At 32.1% G+C, this 23,136-nt stretch overlaps 1 protein-coding gene and 1 pseudogene across 1 annotated transcript; one reads left to right on the forward strand and one right to left on the reverse strand.

Moving 5' to 3' along the window:
* Positions 1 to 526: 526 nt before the first annotated feature.
* On the forward strand, positions 527 to 22,295 carry FBXO47 (F-box protein 47). The gene is made up of 11 exons (XM_006924719.2): positions 527 to 636; positions 2,795 to 3,001; positions 3,434 to 3,604; positions 6,230 to 6,306; positions 7,624 to 7,701; positions 9,619 to 9,727; positions 12,775 to 12,951; positions 13,890 to 14,036; positions 14,685 to 14,827; positions 18,024 to 18,183; positions 18,832 to 22,295. The coding sequence occupies exons 2-11, from the start codon at positions 2,821 to 2,823 to the stop codon at positions 18,942 to 18,944; spliced, it is 1,356 nt and encodes a 451-aa protein (XP_006924781.1). The 5' UTR covers positions 527 to 636; positions 2,795 to 2,820; the 3' UTR covers positions 18,945 to 22,295.
* Positions 16,919 to 17,260, reverse strand: LOC102889779 (annotated as a pseudogene).
* Positions 22,296 to 23,136: the final 841 nt, after the last annotated feature.

Here is a 23,136-nt window from a genome sequence, read left to right on the forward strand (position 1 = left end):
CATCAAGGGAGGAGGACCAAGCTAGAAAGATTTGTCTTGGACTCCATTTTAAGAGGCAGGAGGCATCCATCCTCCTTCCATTCTAGATAGGTTTCAAAAAGGAATATTCGGAGAATTTTTCCAACAGAAATGTTAATGAAAGCTCTTGTAACTTACCCTATTGGGGTGGGGATTGGCTTAAAATTGGTGGTTTGAGGCAGAAGTATGGCTCCCCAGGTTGATGATCTTCCTTTGCACCCTCCCCTCCCCGAGACTCTAATGGCTCCACCCCTTCCGGTCCACAGCATGAAGCAAAAGGTGGCTTTGGCCTGGTTAGGGCGCCAAGAACCTCATCATCGTTAATTATTCATGAGGGAGGAAGGCATTATGGGAGCCTGAGGTTCTTATTATTCGTAAGGGGGCGGGGCCTCTTTCTCGCTGGGGCTCCTGGGAGGATTCTAAAATCTTCGCGAGGCCACTGAGGCGCCTGGGAGGCGGGAGCACGGCTTCAGAGCGGATCAGAGCGGGATTCTCTGTCTCTTCCCGGCTTGAGGAGATTTTTTTTTTTTAATTTTAAGAAATTTGAGGTCGGTGGGGCAAAACGACTAAATTTCATCTTCCTGTGATTCTTTAGCTGGAGAACTGTCAAAATCTGTGGTAAAAAGAGATTTGTTTCCCCAAAATTTTCTTGAGGTAGTTTCAACTTTTGGTGGACTAAAAAGGGTAAAAGATGTATCCCAGTGTGGTTTGATTCTTATATTGGCCAGTTTCTCTTTTATAGCCTTACTAGTTTACCTCTTGGAGATGTTTTGGGCTAATACACGAGCAGATGGGGTGGGTTTCTTCAAAGGGTTTTCGTAGATTGAAACAAAATCGAAATTCCGGTGAATTGTTGTGGGCGGGTTTTCTCTGAAAGATGCGCGAGAGGGGGCCGGAGTTCATCCTAGAGGGCGAGGGAAACCTTTCACGATTAGTCAAAAAATGAGTGGGATGGAACGGTGGCGTCGAAACATTTTATTATTATTATTTTGGTCTGGGGTTCTCCTCTAGAGCAGTGAGAGGAAACCAACAATAATTTGGAATTACACCTTGAAATTTTTCGGAAAAACCTACTATCTCCCCCAAAATATTCAGGTCTGAATGAAGAAAATAAGAAATTGTGAAAAGAGACTTCAGTTTTAAAAGAATTGGAGCCATTGTATTTTAATTATCTCAGAGGTTTAAATATATGTATACTCAGTGGATGACAACACTAAAGTCCCCTAGTCCCAGGTGTCAGTCTGAAGAGCCCACTAGCCCCACCCAAGTCCCTCTTTACAATTTCTTTAGAGAAGCAAAACAAATCCTAGGCCAGATTTATATTTTATTATAATGAAAATGCTTTAAAATGCCTGCTGTGAGGGAACAAAAAACCAAACTCATGGATTAAATAAAGATTCTTCCATGTGGTGGAATTATATGCAGCCTTCAAAATAAGTAACTTGTAGAAGTATATCGGCATGGAAAGAAATTGCAATTTAAATTACAATTACAATTGAAAAAGCAGATTACAAAACAGTATGAACAGTGATCCCTTTTTTTGTTATAAGAAATATATATGTGTGAAATTCTAGAATGATATAAACCAAAGCATTTATAGCAAGCAAATTTAATCTTTTTTGGTTTGTTTTGCTGTATTTTGTAAATGCTTTGACAATGCACATATGTTACTTGAATAATTTTAATGATTATTTAAAAATATCTACTAATTTAAATGCTCACTGAATGCTGAAGCAAAGGTCTATGGTATGATCTTAAAGGAGATTCCCAGTATGCTTTTCACTAAGCATAATATTTCTTGGCCATGTTTTCAAATATGTGACTGATTGTAAATTGATATAAGTTGATATGGAACCTTTTAAGGTGAATAAGTAACCCTGTGATTTTAGCAATTTTCTGACAAAAGGAAAAAATGCGTTTTGGTTAGATATATTTGTAACTCTTTGATGAAATGTCTTAGTTGTTACTTCAGAAAGAAGGAGCTGGAGTTGTAGTTATGCATATGTATGTGTACATGCATATATACAATAGTGACACAAAACGATGACAATGTGTATGATAAATAATTAAAGAATTATTGTTTAGAGTAAGTAAATTAGTGATTTTAATAATTTCCCTCTAGGAATTGTTCATTTTGAAACCAAGTTGTGTAGGATCTTCCTGAGACCTATCAGTATTATTAACCAAGAGTGGAATTGAGGGGGAAATTATTATTCATTTATTTATTCGAGTCATTAATTTTCCAAGACTTTAATTTCACTGCTTCTGTGTGCATTATACAGCAAAAATTGATAATAGTAATACCTTCTTAATCTGTTAGAGCTAGTAAATTTTAAAAGCTCTAAACTTAGTCTCAATTTTTTATCTTTTTGATTTTATTGTTTCTAACAAAAGAACATGTCAGATACTGAATGTATTGAATTTGTTATATCATTTTCTTTTGTATTCAGTCTTTTACTTTGTAAAGATTTTGCGTATTTCTTTTCTTAGAATATATCTCATCCAAACATATGTCTCATTTTCTACTAAAACTCTGAATCTATCTAGAGTATTTGGCTAAGAAAGAAAAGATTTTTAAATATTTCATGTCATGCTGAGATGAATAATAGACTCTACTAGTGGGAACTCCATAAATCAGACATCATATTAAAAGTTTTGTAAATATAAAGAGACAGCAATTGCCTATCAAAGTACCAACCTCTTCATTTAAAAAAAAACTCTTCATTGCTGTAACTTCCTTCCTTTTTTGTCTTTTGTACTTTGTTTTTTTAAACAGGATAAATTCACAAGATAAGAAAAAGGATGGCATCTAGAATAAATACCAGTTTCACTTTGATTCCCAACCAGAAATATAGACGTAGCAATCGTCGATCCAGCTGTTTTTCCAACAACCTTGACTCAGATTCTCAGCCCTTATCAACACTTGGAAATTTTAAAGCCTTGCCATTGGAAATATTCCAAATAATCTTAAAATATTTGTCAGGTGAGGTTTGGGGATTATAAGTAGGCTACATATACACTCAAATATTTTTATTTTCCCCCAAAACTAGTTTGTCATCTTAGGCTAGAATTAATGGTGTTCACATAAGTTAATTTTCTAAAGTTTCATCATTGTTAGATAAGGGGTACAATGAGAAAGTACAATACTCAAACTCTTAAGGCATGCTTCTAGTATGACATGGTAACTTGACCGTTACATCTCAAAATGTTTTTTTCCCAAAATATTTTTAATTCATTGAGCATTGGATTTAAAACAATTCTAAGATTCTCCCCCTTTCCCCCACTTTTATTATTTATTTTTATTATTATTTAGTATTATTATTAATGAGCTAACTTATAAGTTAATACATTGTACTAATAGTGACATCTTGTATTTAAGCCATTCATTTTTATGTATATAATTTTCTCTTGGTAGTGAAAGATATCAGCATGCTAAGTATGGTGTCCAAAACAGTCAGCCAATACATTATTAATTATATCTCAACCTCATCAGGAAGCAAAAGACTTTTACTACAGGACTTTCATAACCTTGAGCTGCCTGGCAGGAAACAAGACTCCTCTATACTGGAATACTACAGATCTCTAGGTAATTTATGTAATAGAATTGTAACAAGTAAAAAACTATACTTAATTAAGGGGAATTTATTATACCATTCTGCAAGACCTGTGGGGAATGGAATATTTCCTAAAATGTGCCTATTTTTATGATGCTTTTACTCTTCAGTGTGAGGACTTTGCCTTAACAATAGTCCCTTATATTTATCTTTAAAGGTGAATGAATGAACTTTAATGTAAAATGTCAGTATTTGTGATTTTATGTGGATACAATGTCACCTATATTTAATGTCTAGGTGGCTTACCAGTTTAGGAAATTAATGTATTTTCTATTCTTTACCTTCATTGGATCTAATGAATTTTATCTTTATACCATTTTTCCCTTTCAACCATAATCTATTCCTTAAAATAGAAAAGAAATTTAAACATATTGTTGGGGAAAATCACTTATTCTTTTATCAGAAACAATGGTTTTCTTTTAAAGCACTGTACACATTTACTAATAAATCATTACGTTATGATTAAATTAACCATATCAAAGGAAATTTGTATAATCTTTCTTCCCTTGATTTGTATTCATTTGTCTTTCACCCCATTCATTGATTTCATTCTCCCTAAGAGCGCTGAAATAAAATTCTAATTTTGACTTGATTAATGATACAGATTTAATTATGAAGTCACCTTATAATTAACCAAAGCATGGTAATAAAACCATGCATAATAGTAAGTTAAGTGAATGTTACCTTTTAGTAGCCTAAGGATACCTAGCTTTAAGATAATAAAGACTGTATAGATGTGTAAATATATCAAAATGTATTTGACAGTATATTTAATAAGACTAAATGAAAGATGTGTAATCTGATTACAATGTTATTGGCTTCACTATGTTATAGTAAAGCTTATATCAGAATACATAATAACTTTTTGCTACTTGTCATTTTAAATATCTTTTTTCAAACATCATTTGTTGCAAAGGAAATGGTACTTGGATAAAAGAGTTTATTCTTTGGTTTTGATCTGAAAGAATTTTTTTCCCTGACCAAGGCTCAAGTGCTTAAACAAACAGAAAAGCATTAAGACAATAATATAGATAATTCAGTTAAAAAATACAAGTGTGTATTGATCTTAATAGCTTTTTAAAACAGATTTATTCATGTAACGATTTCAACCTTCCATTTAATTTTGATGCAACACCTGGCTTATGACCGATTCTTTAGATAAATGTTTGATGTACTTACCATTTTTTCATGTTGCCATTTCTATCTGATCTCTTCTTGTTTTCACACATTAAAATAACATTTTCAGAATCCTGTGCTCTGAAGATTATAAATTTTAATTTGCTTCTTCATACAAAACAGAACAGATGGCCAGTATGGAAAGAACATTACATCTGACTCTATTTTAGTATGAAGAAATTTAAAAAGTTGGTCTCTAAAGGGTATAGCAGTGCACCTGTGTTAAAAAAAAATAAATAAGTCAGCCAGTATTGGTTTTTATGGTAAATTGCAACTCTTAAAAATAGGAATTTTACATTAGAAAAGGCAACCAACATACAATTATAGCTTACAATTCCCCAGCTATGATATGCCATGGGACTGGATGCCAAAACATAAAAAGAAAAGAACTCAGCCTAAAAACCAAACACTGAAAATGTCTTTTTATGTACAAAAATAGAGAGGGTTTATGTTTAAAGCTCAATTCTGGTCATGTGTTACCCAAACATAACAACTTCTAAAAATAAATTAGATTCCCATAGATTCTACAGAATTACATAAAGTAGTTATTATATTGTTAAAAAGTAAGTGCAGAAAAGATAAAACTGAAGAAAGTCATAATATTCAGGTATATATTTTCTTGCCATATATCTTATTTTTAGTTTGAAGACATGTACCCTCACAGGAATGTTAACAATGTATTACCATTTTAGGAAAACAGACCACTTAAAGTTAGAGGAAACAAATCATGTACTTCCTGTCACTGTAGTTTATTTTACATATCTCACTGGGAAACTGAAGTTTTTTTCTTTTTTAAATATCTAAACACAAAATTCTATACATTCTTAAAATGCAAACCCCATAAAAGGATATCTTTAAAGGAAGAAATAGATATTTTATCCAAACCGGCTGATTTCTGAGAGCAAAAAATACTCTAATCTCTGAAATTTTAAGTACTTATGACTTTAAATTTTTTTATTTGGAGAAAGGAATACAAAATCTCTTTTCTCATTCTTTCCATGTTTTTTATTAACAACTCAAAACATTTTCCTTCATGGACATGAGGTTAATTTCAAGAGATACTCAAATATGTTTTCTATGGAATAAAGATAAAATAAAGTTTCCCTAGTGTATTTTGTATCTTGTTATTGTATCTTTTTAAATCTAAATACTTTTCCATATCCGTTCTATAGTATCAATTTCAAATATTTTAAGATTTTATGCCAGTGCCTCTTAGATGGACATCAGAGTCACTTGATAATCACCATATAAGAGTTTCGTACCCTTCCTCCTGACCTTCCTCTTAAAAACCATATCAGCTCACAGTCCACTATGATATTCCATACTTGACTTTCAGGAAATGTTATGTTGTGCTTTGTTGATATTCTTAACTTAATTGGATCGTTGTTGCCATTTTTTCATGTGTCTCTTTACTTTCTCAGGGTTACTCTTTAAGAGATGTACGTTGCTGCTACCTACAAAGGAAAGACTGAAGTATATTCACAAGATACTCGCAGAGGTAAGACCATAATTCTGAATTAGTTTACAATCTTGATTTCCAGTAGCGATGTTTTATTGTCTTAGATTCATTTAAAATCCATCCTTAATTGGTAGAACTTCATGAATTAGTACTAAAAAATTAATTGATGATAATCTAATACTTTACCAAGTACTCAAAGATTATAAAATAGCAAAATGTAGTATAGTAGTCTTACTTGTTACAAAATAATTTTTATACATAACTAAGTAGTATATCGCTTAAATTTATTAGGTTTAACAGAGTATAAAAGTATGTTACCCCACTTAGGAATCCTGAGGATTTTTAAAGTGGCGATTTAGATATTTTATTAAAATGAAATAATTTCTGAATGTTAAAATCTTACTATTTAAATATACAAAAGCATAGGAAAGTATTTTAATACATAAAATGATAACACTTTTCTGATAATTTATAACTTGGAAATGTATATCAGTGTTTTGGGGCATAATCTTTATATGAGCAATTGAGTTTTACTATACAAACCCAAACATACATACAATGCTGATGGCTCAGTTCTATACTGAATACTATGCAAACTATTTCTGATGCACAGACTTTTTTCATGTCAGTATGTGCATTGAATTCAGATCTATGTTAGTGGAGTAGCTTTCCAGGTAATCTTTCTGCCATCCATTTCTTCAGTCCCCAAGGCATTCTGTACACTGAATCATAAAACTCACTTTCATCAAGCTAATTTTCTTGCATTAAAATCTTTCAGTGGTTACTCAATTTCAGCAAAATAAGGTCCAAAATCCATATCTGGTATTTAAGGTTCTCTGTGACGATGCAACCTTACTTCCTACTACTTTGAGCCTAATTAAGCTGGTCATATCTTTCTTCTCAAGTAAACTTTTGTTATTCCTACCTCAATACAATTTTGTCCTTATTGTTTCTCTTTCCATTTGTTATAGCTGAATCCTACTTTAAGCCATTGCTTATTTAACATCCTCATTAGCTTTTAAAATCATTCCCAAATTTATTATTTCCCTGCTTTCATATTGTCTGATATAGTACTTTTTTGGTCATTTTAGCATTTATATATATTCTAACCTCAAGTATGGAATAACTTCACATGTGTATATCTTATTCTCTTAAATAAATTGTGAGCTCAAAGGCAGCCTTTGTTTTATGTTTCTCTCAATCTCCACTATATACCACAAAACTAATCAGTTATTTAGCATTTTAATTATTTTCAGTTAATACTGAAAAATTCTTATCTATTTTCATTAAATTTGAATGTCAAATCATTTTACAGTTCCATTATAAAGGAGGAATTAATAGTTGTTCTCTTCACAGGTTTCCTGTTTTAAATTCAATGGCTGTGCAGCTCCTATGCAATGTTTAGGATTATCATGTTATGGCATGTTTTTACAGGTACATTTTTTAAAATGAAAGAAGAAAAGGAATATTTTTGAACTGTTGACAAGTAAAGCATTTAATCTATTGTTTCTTGGATTAATAAAAGTAATAATAATCTAAAAAAATAAAATAAAGTTGTAAAAATTTGAGATTGTGTTAACCTAATGTTTATCACCTCAGATTTTCTTCTTGGATTTCTCACTGGTAAGAAATGTTTAACATTTATTTGCTCTATACCAATGTCCTCAAAGTTTCTAACCAGTATTGTAAAGACTAGAAATAGTGTGGAGTGAGAGGTGTGTGTGTGTAATGAGTTTTAATTCTTGAGCTAGTTATTTAAGATGTTATTTTAGAAAATCAACTGTATGAAAAAAATTCTAACTATGGTAAGTAATAAATGTAGCTAAACTTATTATGGTAATCGTTTTGCAATATATACATATATAAAATCACTAGGTTGTACACATTTAACTTACACAATGTTATGTGTCGATATATCTCAGTAGACCTGGGGAAAAAAAGAAATCAACTGTATGAATTTAAGAATTTTTGACTAATCATTTATTGTAAACAAAGAAGATAATAACATCATAATTTAACGTTATTCAATATTAATAATCATACATTACACTGTTCTAAGCAGTTTACATGTACTAACTTATTTAAAACTTATAACAACCTAATGAGGTTTACAATAGTCTTATAACAATCTTGCTATATCCCAGCCTGCCAGCCAACATCTGCACATCCAGATTCCAGCAGCATAGTCCCTCCTATTAGCTCTCTTTTCTTTGGGACAGGTAATATAAGTACATGTATTTATGTAAAATTCAAAAGGTAAAAAATGGTATAAGGTGAAAAGTAAGTCTCCTTCCCCAACCTGTTCCTTGTCCACTGGGTTCCCTTCAACAGAATTTATCAATGTTAGCAGTTTCTTATAAGTCCTTCTAGAAATAATAATATGATTAATTTTTACACTACTGAAATCCAGGTCAACTATTTTAAGAAAAATTTATGTGATTGATCAACTTTTTCAAAATCTAATTCCAGCTAGCCCTTGAATGACACAAGGGTGCTTACCCACGCACAGCTGAAAATCCACATATAACTTTTGACTCCTCCCGAATTTAAGTTGTCCCTTGGTGTCCAAGAGGAATGGTTCCAGGACTTCCCATAGATACCAAATCCATGGATGCTCAAGTCCCCTATATAAAATGGAGTAGATCAATGCATACAGTCAGCCCTCCGCATCCATGGACTCCCAACTTCCTTATTGAAAACAGTGCAGGTATTTATTTTTAAAAATCTGTGTATAAGTGGACCTGCACAGTTCAAACTCATTGTTGTTCAAGGGTCAACTGTATGGTGATACACCATTTGAATTTCCTTTTCACATATATTTAACTGTACATTTGGGCTTGCTCAAAGGTAATTATTAAATTCTGTCCTAATAAAAATTTTTTGCTTGTTCACATCCAACTGTCATAAATAAATGCTCATAATTGTCATGTTAAAATGATATTATCAATAATTAAGCAATATCATAAATGATAGCTAGAGGGGGTCAAACGGGTTCTACTATAGTATAAAACTAAGCCACAGTATGGTCGTGAGTCAGATGCCTAAAGCTGTGATCTAGGGTTTGGGCCTTTGTTATTTTTCTCATACTGACAGAGTTCAGGATTCAATACCATTTAGCAGTTCTCTGAAAAGATACACCCTTTACAACAACAACAACAAAACTGGATTTGTAGCATTTCTAGGTTTTGTTTATGTAAAATTTTTTATTGATTTCAATGGTTCTATAGTGGATAAAAATTGAACATCACTTGGATCATGTGCTACAACAGTTATGATAAGGCAGTAGTAACTTATGTTTTGATTCGATGATCTGAACATTTGCAATTATTTCCTTTACTTTATTATCTTCAGACATTAACAGCAGGTTGGGATGAACTCGAGTGCCATCGTGTTTATAACTTCTTATGTGAGCTGACTAATCTCTCCCGCAAGATGCAGACCATTGTCTTCAGTAAACCAGGTAAAGAACTACAATTCAGAAATAACATTAAACAGAAATTAAAATAGAAAAAAAGCAGAGTTCAAAGATGTACTAAAAAATAAACCGTGAAAAATAAAAATAAGATTTCAACTAGGAAAAAAGTAAAATAAAAAATAAGTTGTGGCATCTATTTATTATAAAAGGACAAAGAAATGTAAGGTAATGATAAACACTAAATTAGATAGTAAGCACAAGTAGCATGTGATTAGAGAAAGAGAAGTACTCAGAGGGCTTCAACTCTATTAATAGTATTTTATTTCTTAAGCTGGGTGAAGGATACAAAGGTGTTCATTATAGTATTCTAAACCTTTGTATATATCTGAAATATTTCATATTTTTAAAATTATAGAACCCTACAATTCAGCAATGTCAACCTGAGAAACTCCCACAGTGTGCACAGGAAGACACATAAGAATGAGCATTGCGGCATGTAACCATAAAAAGCTGCAAACAACCTAAATGCCCATTGTCAGAAGACTGGATAAATGAACTGTGGCATGTTCATACAATTAAAACCATTAGTAGTTAAAATGAATGAACTGAAGCCATGTGTATTAATATAGATAAATCTCAAAATGTGATTTGATAAAACTTATCAAATGATACTTTCAATAGGAAGCCATTTATAAACATCTTAAAAACATGAAAAATAACTATATATATTCTTTATGATTATATACACGTGTTGAAAAGTATAAGAATGTAGTTGGAAGATGTGATAGTTAATTTCGTGTATCAACTTTAGTGGGCCAAGTTACCCAGATATTTGGTCAAACATTATTCTAGATGTTTCTTTGAAGTTATTTTTTAGATGAGATTAATATTTAAATGAGTAGACTTTGAGTAAAGCATGTTTCCCTCTGTAATGCGGGGGCCTCATCCAATCCAAACTGTATCGGTAATGTTTTATTTATTTTTCAAAATCGGAAGCAAATTTAGCAAAAAGTAAAGTTTGTATCAAACTAAGTGTGTGGTACACAGTATTTGTTATAGCATCTCTGCTTTTCTCATCTTGAAATTTCATTATAAAACAAATTATGGATTAAAAGGCAGAATTAGAAGCTCAATGAAACAATACAAAATTATTTTATCATGTCTTTCTCTTGATCAAAAACTTTATTACCTCCCTAATATCTTCAAAATAAAGTCCAAACTATACTGGTCTTCACATTCTAATCCTAACCTACTTTTTCAAACTATTGCCCATTATTCTCTATATCAGTTTGATATAGAGTAGGCGTATTGCTCTACTCACTCTCAGACATTTCTTACACATTTCTATCTCATACCTTTTATTCCCTTTTTTTCCCCTGGAAAACCATCTCTCCTTATCCTTTAGGATCCAATTTGCCTGACCTCCTCTGTAAAACCTTTCCTGATCTCCCCAGGCCTACAGTAATCTTGCTCTGCTAAACTTCTCTGTTATTTGGCTTAGCATATCACAGGTTACTTATTTACATATGGCCTCAGATCATTGACAGATCTTCCATTCCTCAAACAGTTAAATAGAATTATCATATGGCCTAGCAATTTCACTCCTAAGGGAATTGAGAGCAGGGACTTGGACAGATTTTTGTATGCCAGTGTTCATTGCGGCATTAATCACAATAGCCAAGTGTTCATCAACAGATGAATGGATAAATGAAATATGGAATATTATTAGCCATAAAAAAGACTGAAGTTTTGATACATGCTACAACATGTATGAACTTTGAAAACATTATGACACAAAAGGACAAATATTGTATGAATCCACTTATATGACTTACCTATAACAGGCAAATTCATAAAAACAGAAAGTAAATTAGAGGTTTCCAGGAAGTGGAGGGAGAGGAGAGTTATTGTTTAATGGTTACAGAGTTTCTGTTTGAGGTGAAGAAAAGTTTTTGAAATAGACAGTGGTGATGGTTAAACAAAATTGTGAATGTAATTGATGCCACCGAATTGTATACTTTAAAAATGGTTAAAATATCAAATTTTATGTTATATATATTTACCATAATCTTTAAAAATTAATAATGTAATGTATTAAAAAAACTATTGAGTTATATACTTTAAATGAGTTAATTGGTATGTAAATTATATGTATTTCAATCAAAAAAATGCAAAATACCACTTCATAGCCACTAGGATGGCTAGAATCAAAAAGTCAGATAACAGCAAGTATTGGTGAGAATGTGGAGAAATTGGAACCTTCACACATTGCTGGTGAAAATGTAAAATGGTTCGGCCACTTTGGAAAACAGTCTGGCAAGTTCTTCAAATGATTACATATAGAGTTACCATATGACCCAGCAATTCAACTCTTAGGTATACCTTCAAGAGAAATGAAAACATATGTCCACATAGAAACTTGTACATGAATGTTAATAGCAGCATTATTCAGAATTGCCAAAAGGTGGAAACAACCTACATGTCCATCAATGGGTGAATAGATAAACGAAATGTGGTATATCTATACAGTGGACTCTTATTTAGCCATACAAATGAATCAAGTACTGATGATACATGCCATAACACGGATGAACCTTGAAAATATTATGCTGATTGAAAGAAACCAGTAACAAAAGACCACATAATTTAGGATTTAATTCATATGAAAGTCCAGAATAGGGAAATCTATAGAGACAGAAAGTAGATTATTAGTTGTTTAGGGCTGGGGCAGTAAAGTACAAAGGGATAGGGGAATGATGGCTCAAAGGGCAGGATTTCTTTTTGAGGTGATCAAAATGTTCTAAAATTGACTTGGTGATGGCTGCACATATCTATGAATATACTAAAAACCACTGAATGTATGCTTTAAATGGCTAAATAGTGTGGTGTTTTTAAATGGCTAAATTGTGTGGTGTATAAATTGTATCTCAATAAAGCTATTTTTAAAGAGTCCCTTGATCTAAAATTTTTACAAAGGCAAGTAAATTAATGCTTTCAGTTATGAAGCATATTAATGATGTATGTCTTTGACCTATCCATTATGTACATCAACCTTTCTAGGAGGAATGGTTTACAAGATTTTGTTTTCACAGGAAGTGCCCGAAAACTAGAGTTAAGGATCAGACTGTTCTGTAGGAATGTCCTACTTGATCATTGGACACATCGAAGTGATTCTGCTTTTTGGTTGACACGTATACTAAAACCTTGGCCAATGGTGAATCAGGCAAGATTACTGTATATCATCTTTGGACCAATATCTCCTCAAGATGGTAAGCATCTATTTTTTAGCAACATATGTTATAAAAGTTGTTAAATTACTTTTACTTTAGGAAGCATATCTTTTTGTACTGCTCAGTTTCATCATTCCTAATGACTAAACTGTGTTTCATTTCATAGATGTATTGCCACATTAACTTGTGCATAACTTAAGCTTCAAGATAGAAATTATTCTCCTGTAGGCCATTACTAAATATATTCCTATTATCTCTGTTTTACCTAAAACAGCTACTTTTCATTTTTAAACATTATTTTAACTCAAGAATATATTTGCTGCTGAAAGGGGCAAATAGTGCCAGGGAATAAAAGTTGTAGTCAGAATAGATGTTTTACTCAATTTTGGGTGCATAATATAATTTCTTGCAATTTTTTGCCTGTATAATTAAGTTTGGATTAATGTTAAAATTAGAATACAGTTCATTCGTTCACATTGCCTTATGTTGGAGGTAACCAGTTTAAAGAAGCAAGAAGCCAATCTGGAATTAAATTTTGTTTTGTTTGTAATTCACAAAAAGAATTGGTCATGGGGAAATAATCAAAAATTGACTGAATTACTCTATTTTGATTTAAATGTTCAGAAGATTCTCAAATATAGCATATTCTATTTTCAGATTTTATTTTAGTAAGATTACATTAATTATTCCAATTTCTGTTTTAGGGTTGGCATTATCTTTGAACTAGAAGCCCTATTCTGCTGGTGAAACTACCTTGTCTTTACTTCATTTAGCTATTATTGCTGTGCTTTATCACATCAGTCAGAGACATTCAAATTTATACTGTTACCAGAATTGACCTTTCATTATGAAAGTAGCATGTATAAGTAATGAATTTTATTATGCAATTCAATTTCTTTCTTAAACAATCCATGAAGTCTTTGTCATAAAGCCAACTATTCTTTCATAACCTAATTTTTGTTTTAATTATCATTCAGGACAGGTGGTTTGGCAGAAAATGATAGAAGAACCTACAGATGAATCCAGTCTGAAAGGTTTGGCTGATGCCATTAAATTACTATATGACACAGGCGTCAAAGAGTGGACAGCAGACGATGTTATCAGTCTTGTAGATGAACTATCAGGTAAAAAAATATATTTATCACACAAACAGAAATTTATTATTAGAATACAGTTAGAAAATTGTAATTCTATAGGTAACAAATGACTTATTTATTGGATATAATTAAATGCTAAAGAATTTGGCATTGTTTGAAGAGAATGCATATAATCAACTTTCTTTCAATTGCAAATTTTATAAATATATATTATTACCATTATTATCCAAAATCTTCATAATTTATTAACTCATTTATTCTAATTTTTCAAGTTCTCAGAAACACTCTCCTAGGTTGTATGAAAAGAAACTCTTTCCTGTTGGTATAGCAGAAGTGAAACAATTTTTCCCATTCATGCATAATCCTTTAGATTCTAAAATTTATAAAATTTCTTTTCTTTCACAGAATTAGACGACCTTGCCTGTTGAACTATGTGTAGGAAAAATGCTTTGACTATATTACTAGTACATTTGTAAGAACTGTCATAACATGGTAGCAATCTCCATCTCCAGTTAAATGCTATAATTGAAAAACTAAAGCATTTTTTTCTGAACTTTTCTCTTGGCACTAATTGTATTTCTATCAAAGTGATATAATATTACATATAATTAACGATGTTTACTATAGCTATTGTATAATTTCTCATTCAATAACTGTTCTTCCTTTAATAAAAAGTGGTTCCCCGTGAATGGCTTCTAGAGAATAATGCACGTCTCCTAATCCTAAGTGGGAACAACATCTGTTTCACTTTCATGGCTAGTAAAGCTGTAAATGGACGGGCCATTGAACTGGCAAAGCTGATAGTCTTTTTGGCTTTGGTAAGTAAAAATAAGTTTTTCTCTAGCAAGTTGTTTAACATTATAGTTGACCCTCCAGGGACCTGCCCTGAAGTAACCGAAATATATACAAAACATTTTGAAAGAATAATTATTTAAGTATATATTATATATATTTGTAAATTTTTAAAATATATTTAATAAACTATCATATTTGGAATTATTCCCTGTATTAACTACTCCCCACTTCATATCTAGATTGTCATGCAGCTCTGCCAAGTTATATATTCGTTTTTAAAATTCCATTAAAAAAATAAAGTACCCCATTTGATTCGCTTCAGAATAATTGATAGGCAGCAGAGAGAGCATATGAAAGTCAGTGGTGGTAGAGATGAAACAAGATTGGTAATTGTTGAAGCTGGAAATGGTACTGGCGGTTCATTGTACTAGTCTCTCTACTTTTGTATAGTTAAAATGGTTTTCAAAATAAAACATTTAAAAATATATTTAATACTCATTCATTTGACACAGATTGTGTTTTTACCATGGGCCATACATTGTGTGAGATTCTAGGACTATGGAAATTAATAGAACAAATCTCTAACCAAAAGCTGCTTATAGTCTTTTAAGAGATATCAAGGTATATATAAATAACTTCAGTAAGATAAATGCAAAAATATAAGTACAAAAAGAAACAGAAGTGGCAAAGGGGAGCCAATATTGGGTGAATGTATAGGACAGAGAGAGCTTCCCCAATCCCAGTAGAAATAGATTTTTAAAAATGATTAGAAGTTCACCAGGCAGAGGGGACAAATTATTCAAGCATGTACCTACATGCATTACACAGAAATCTCATTTATTTGGCTACCATTGCAGATGTCAGCTCAACCAGTGCTTCAAAAGCAATGAAATAATGTTCCATTTGGGTGTTGTGAGCAGTAATTGAATGTAATCCATTTCCTATGAAATGGAAACAGAATCTTTACCAACTCAACTGATTAAAACATGAATGATATCTCTGTGGCTCTTTTGAAAATGTGAAAATGTAAAGAAAGCTACTAAATTAATTGTATTCTCGATGTAAATATTTATTTTAATAATTAAGTTGATTCCCTCTATGAGAGAGAGAGAGAAATGGAACTGCGTGGCTATATTCACAGGACTATAAGCAGCTCAGTATTATTTCTGAAGGGTAAAATGTATGGAAGGGGAGGAGGAGGAGGTGAAAGATTAGATAGAAAGGGAGAGGCCAGATGATGAAGGGCCTTGTAGATCATCTGTGGAGCTTGAATGCATCCTCTAATAGGGAGCTGCCGAAAAGTTTTAGGAAGGGGAGAGACAGGATCAGTTTTAAGTTTGTGAAAGTTCACTTTGGCAGCACTATAGCAAACAGAATGGCAAGGAAGTCACTAGAGATGAAGAAGCCTTCTCTCTAAAGCCTTTTCTGATTAGCATCTCAACTCTATTAATTTTCCCTAAATTACCTTTGTCTTCTCTTTATTTTCATTTCTTAATAGTGTTCTTAAGCAATTTCATGTGTGGGGTAAGTCATCTGTGAAATATATAACAAATTCTTTGAAATTTTTTTAAGTTTTATTTTTATTTTTTTTAATCGAAGAAATGATTTTAATTTTTCCCCCATCCTTCTTCCCTTTCCCCGCACCCACCACTAGTCCGTTGTCCATGTCCATGAGTCTCTCTTTGTTTATCCTGTTCATTTGTTGCTTTTAGGTTTATATCCCACATATGAGTGATATCATGTGATTTTCAACTTTTTCTATCTGGCTTATTTCACTTAATATGATTATCTCGAAGTCCATCCATGTTGTCCCAAATAGCAGTATTTCATCTCTTATGGCTGAGTAATATTCCACTGTATATGCATACCACAGCTTCTTTATCCAATCATCTATTGTAGGACACTTCAGTTGCTTCCATGTCCTGGCCACTGAAATTCTTTTTTTTTTTCTCTGGCTCATATGAGCTGTTTATTATGATTAAATACCATTTCCAGTACTGTCTGTTGCTTCCTTCTCTGCCCCGCACTGAGCCCCAGGAAGGGGTCTCAAGCAGATGATGGGCCAGATGTGACCTCCCCCAATGCCAGCACAGGAGCCCGGGTTTTGAAAAGGCTTTATTGGTGGGAGAGTGGGGGGGTCAGTCCTTCTCCGCTGCTGCCTTCCTCATGGCCGCAAGGACATTGCTCAGCTCCTCCCACTTCTTCTTGGTGTGGATGTGTGTCCCCACCCTTTTCTTGATGAACTTCAGGGCCCACTTGTCCTTGGAGACCTTGAGCAGCCCCAGGACGTGCCGCTTATAGGGGGCAAAGCCACACACCTCTTGGATCATATTCCACACAAACTTGGTGTGCTTGGTGAGGCGCCCGCTGCAGCAGCTATGCCTCGGCTTGCTCACATTCTTGGTCACCTTGTGACCCTTGTTGAGGCCCATGGCCATTGAGTAGTGCAGAGCCATGGCTGCTGCTTCTCAATGGCTGCTGCAGCTGAAGGGCTGAAATTCTTTGAAATTTAGAACTATGTCACTTCTTCCATAGTGCCTCATACTATGCCTTACACATAAGTGTCTTTCCTGTCAGATTAACATCATTTAGTTACACAACTATGAAGTTTATAAAGCTGTGTATTATTTGGCTATGTGAGCTAAATTGGCCATTTAGAATGTTAGTAAATAAATCTTTTTCTTTTCAGTTTTAGCTATTAATGTGTAGTCTTTAAACATTTATCTTTGAAATAATAGATAAATATTCCCTACAACTCTCAAGGTGGCAAGTTGATAACACTATAGAGTTCTGTTGCCTATTGAATTTTCCTGTTTGTTGTCACCCTGATTGGACCCCTTAAAAATAGAAGCCCTGTTTTTATGGCTTACTATTGTATTTCCAGCTCTTAGCATGTGCTCAATAAATATCTAGTGAATGAGTGAATGAGCAGAAGTCTTATTTTTTATATTGTTTTCAATATTAGATTTTACATTAGTAAAGAATATTCTTTGATAATTTTGAACCAGACTTTTGTCATACATTTTCCACTAAAATTGAACCATTTAAAAGCAAAGGAGTATTAGCTACAAGAGCATTTCCCACTTACAGACTCAATATAATGTTATGTGTAATAAATTATGTAAAATCATAAACAATCATAGTTAATAATACTATTTTCAAATTCTATAGCTTTCTTCACATGAAAATTTACCATAATGCTTTGTATATCTAAATCAGGTGTGTGAGAAAGAACTATACTGCATGGATTGGGCAGTTAAAATGATGCAAAAAGTCTGTAAGGTCTTTAGTACTCCAGTGGAAAGAAGTAACTTCCTGCAGAGTGTGGCAAATGCATTTGCATGTGTTATAATGGAAATGCTGCAGTCAATTATGTCTGGTGAGTATGCATGTAGATGGTGCACAGATATGAATAAAATGCATTCTAGTCTCTGCTTATGACAGAGATAATTCTCTGTAGATTCTTATTTCTAAACTAAGAATAGAAGAAGTAGACATTTTGTTTGTTTTTCCATGAGATATATTTAGTTCTTGGTTTTGTCACTTTTAAAATCTCGTATGGGTTTTAATGGGAAACATAAAGCTGAAGAGTCTACTCTGAAAGGAACCAGTTTCAATTTTGCACAGCAAAAAATTTTCACGTACTCACTTGTCAACGTCATAATCATCATAATCATATCCTATATTTGTGTAGTTTCAATATGTATTATTTTACAGTTTTATTAGTTAGCCAACATGAAAATTAACCTTGTTTTACAGATGAGAAAACTAAAGCTTAGTGAAATTACCTGACTTGTCCTAAGTCATAAAGTTAGAAGCAATAAAGCATGGACCAGCATCCTTTTCTTCTGACTTTTAATTTAATGCTCATATAGAACTCCATGATTTTAATGGTTAACATCTAACTTAAAGACCACTAACTAGTCTTCTGTTAACATATTATTAAATCATATATTTAAATCATATATTTAAAAACTTAACTGTTATTTTATTTTCCTCACTGTCCACTCCCGTGTATGGCATTTAGGAGACCGTGATGAAGAGGACAGAAGCTTTTTGAATTTGTTCCATCTTGTGCATGCTCAGGCTAACTTCCATAAGGAGGTCCTGTATTTGACCATGAATACTCTCTCTACCTAAATACTCAGAAAGCCTTGCATTTAGAGAATACCTCACTGAACTAACAATTAGAAACGTGCTATTTTTCATCAATCAAAGAATAGTATCCATGGGACTTTATATCACCTAAGTAATTCATCGCCTGCATAGAATTTTAGAAGTAGCTGCTTTAAACATTATTAATATAAAAATTATAGGCAAACCCAAGAATGTATTGAGATTTATCTGGAAAATAAGCTGTGCCTCTCCAGATTTTGGTAAACCTAATACCAAACTAAATGGAATATTAGCGTCCAAGAATCTGGGGCCAGCCAACCCATATGTGTGGATCTTTGAAGCAAGAGAAAAATTTGTTTTATAGTTACAGCAAATCTAAATTCATTATAGTATGTATCTGTTCACTTTGTTTAGGTTGTGTAGACATAGCCTAGAATGTTGCGTGAAGGTTTGCAAATATGATGTTTTGGACTGTACAGATACAAATCACATTTTTTACCACCTTCTTGACATATGATTAGAACATTGACAAAGAACATTATATTTCGTTCACATTTTGCATGAACAGATATAAAACAAAAAATATGAATATACACATTCATATATATATCTTTGTGTATATACAAACATGTATCTATGTTTCCTTCTTTAAAACAAATCATACAAAAAGTCTATAGAGGAAGGTAATATATATTGTTTTAATACAAATCATTTTTTATTCTTTCCTGGGGATTAAAGTAAAAATGCTGCAAATAAGGGAAAATATAAAATGAAAGAAAAGTAGCTATCCTGCTGCTAGAATAATTTTCACAATTAATTTGCATATCTTCTTAAAGCTTATCTCCCTATCTTAAAGAGTGGGACTTGAAGAAAACTAGAAGCATGGATAGTTAGAAAAGCCCAAGAATGGGGTTTTTCTTCACTCAAGGAAATGGATTCCAAGAAGCTCCAGGACTATTTCAGTCTGACTAGCATTTGCCACCACTACTTTTACTATTAAAGTCGAAAATAATAGTGCCTAACAGTGCTGAAATAATGCTGGAGCCCTCCTGGATTGCCCATTTTCTTCTCCCTAGATTTGATCATTTATCATCTGGACACACCCCTTCCCACTGGGCTTCTCAGAGGCTGACTTTCTCTTTCCTAAGCCCTTGACTTAACTCACCTCTCTTGAGCTGATGAAGGGAAGAAACATAGAAATTACTCACGGAAGTAGGGTATAAATTCTGGGAAATACTCAAATATTTGACAAGAGGGGCTCAGTGAGAGATTTAATAGGATTGAGGAAGAGAGCAAGTTATGGAGAAAATATAAATTGTGATAACAAGATTTTACTAAATTGCAGTAATAAAGGCACTTAACTTTCATTTTTAGAGGGTCAGAAATTAACTGCCTTTCTGGATTGTCCAACTATAATTCCTTCAGTGGCAGGAATTGTTTCTCCAGAGTTTAGCATTTTCATATTTACACAAAAACAAAGTCCTTGCTTTTATCCTGGTTTCATTTTCTTCCTCTCAATTTAAGAATTCATCCACAACTAAATTATGAAGATTAAAAGTTGGTAGATATCACAGTACAAAATAACACTTGAAATAGCTTTTTCTTTTCTCTCTTTCTTATACATGCTTTGAAAAGCCTAATCCATTTTTTATCAAAATATTGGTAATTCCAAGTTGAGAATATACTCTGTTAGATTATTTGGAGGTTGGGGGAAGAAAAATGAAGGAAAAAAGTAAAATTTTAATATAAATAGTAAATATTTTTTAATAGTTTACAAAATAGATGCTAAGTTTCATTCTCTTAGAGAAGCAATTTGGCATTGTGAAGTTTTCTTGAATTCTTCGAATTATCCAAGTCTCAGTTATTTTCAGCAAGTTTACAAAAGAAACATGGTTTAATTTAAAACATTTTTGACCTGGATTTTGAATCTCATCGCACAGTTGAACTGACATGACTGCTGCTGTAAATCTTTTAAAACACATTATTGCATTATTCTCGATAATTGTAAGATTATCTTACATAAAAAATTTGATTCATTCTTTGGGTGCAGTAGATAAATGGTATGATCTTGCCACTAATAAAAAGTAAACCAACAAGTTCTTCATTCAGTTATTAACAGATAAAAATAACATTTGAGACCAAATTTGCAGTTTCTTCAATTCAGCAGTATAGTTTTTAAAGGGATACATTTGTCATTAGGAATAAAGTGTGATATCAAATTTTAAAGTGGGAGGTTAACTTGCAAAAGCATATGTTATTGTCATTAGTATTGTTGTTCAAGTGAGGATATATGCAGTTATATTCCCACAAAAAAAAAAGGAGCATTTGCAGAATGAATAATCTAAAAACACTGGGAGTCTGTCCACTTCTAACAAACTCTAGAATAGTCATAATAACATAACGTAAACTACTAGCAAGTCAGATAATTTATCCTGTACCTTTTTCTAAATTAGAAGATTGACCTGGGCTTCTAGTTCTTTTTTTCCTTTTGATAGTGATTTCTTTGGTCTCTTTTGACTTCAAAATGTAGGATGATTTTTACTTCCCCTAGAAGACAAGCTCAAAAGAGCTCAACAACGCATCATTATATTTATCTTTACTATTGTTTCTAAACACACATGACATCATAATTGTACTAATAATAAATTAATGATGCTACTTTTCTTAGAAATTAATTTAAAGTTTATAGCTTGTGATAAATATTCTGTACCTTATGAAACCATAAAACATCTATTCTTAACACTTTTTTGGATAACTCTTTCTCATGCCTCTCTAACTCCTCAACTTTATTGTTTTCACAATACAGGCAATAAATTACTATACTTGGGAAGCTTTTCAGGCATTCAAGAGTTCAAGGCTGCTCTCCATAGAATGAACAATAGGCACCTTATTTCACACTTTTCTCATCCTCTGATGACTTAGTTCATGCTTCCAGTTCTTCTATTAATAAAGATTTTCTTGCCAGGATAATTATTCGCCTTTGGAGATTAGAGTAACCATGAGGTGTGCACAGCAGAAGGTACAACTGGAAGAACCATCTTATGTCAATAAAAAACAAACATTAACTTCTTTGTGTGATTGTTACTTGAGTTAACCTCTTTAAGTGAATAGTACTAAATTATATGATTATAGATTTTTATGTCAATAAATATTGTGAAAGGTAAAAACACAAAGCTGCTACAAAAGCTTCTTAGGTTATTGGACATTTTACTAGCAATGTGATTTCTTTACCAATTCCACTAGAAGGTAGCTATGAAACTTGTAAGAAATCAGGCTGTGGGAATATGCTCCTTGGCTTGTTGATACATCACTAAGATAGGAAAGATGAACTGAAAGACAATTGTATTGGACAGTCTTCTCTAGGTTAAAAAAAAAAAGTGCCAAAGGACTAGGAACACATTTTTTTTCATCAAGAAAGCAAATATAACTCCAAAATATTTCTCAAGTAACTAGAGACTTAAAAAAAAAAAACTTAGTTTAGCCCTTGAAAGCCTTTTAAATTAAAAAAAAAAAACAACTTGTAGGTATTCTAAGATAATTTTGTTCTTAAATGCACACAAAACTGAAAAATATGTATTGTTATTTTTTAAAGCATTTATGGTAAAATGTTAAATCAACATATAATGAATTTTATTTAATTTGTTATTTATTGATACTAATAAAATAAAATTAGAAACAGTTCTAACTTGTTCAGAGTTTGTCATTATGCAAGTCATTGAGTGTATAATTCTTTTAAATTATTTCTTGTGGAGAAACTTATTTTTATTTAAGCTGTTAATTATAGCTCAGTACCATGATCAAAATATGAAATATCTTAATATAAAATAATGTTGCAATTGGCTATATATTTATGTATACATATATTTATGCTTAACATTATAGTATATAAATAATTTCATTTACTAGCAATAACTCATAAATTGTATAATAATCTGTAAGTAGAACAGTATTCTATACTATTCTGCTATTTAATTCAGAGGCAAAATTCCCAAGCACTTAATATTTCAATTGCTGCTAAAATAGAAATGCTACAATTATCATAGTTTAACACCAGTTTCAAAAAACAAAATATGTAATTAAGTATTGTGGATTACCTGTAATTTCCCATGACTACAAGAATTTACAGAGTTTTCCTAAGAACAAAGAAGTTGTTAAATATATCTAAATGTATTTGCTTTAGCATGTTTGAGTTTATAATGGATGTGTTAATGATTTT

This window comes from Pteropus alecto, unplaced genomic scaffold (genome assembly GCF_000325575.1).
Source record: "Pteropus alecto unplaced genomic scaffold, ASM32557v1 scaffold98, whole genome shotgun sequence".
NCBI lineage: Eukaryota > Metazoa > Chordata > Mammalia > Chiroptera > Pteropodidae > Pteropus > Pteropus alecto.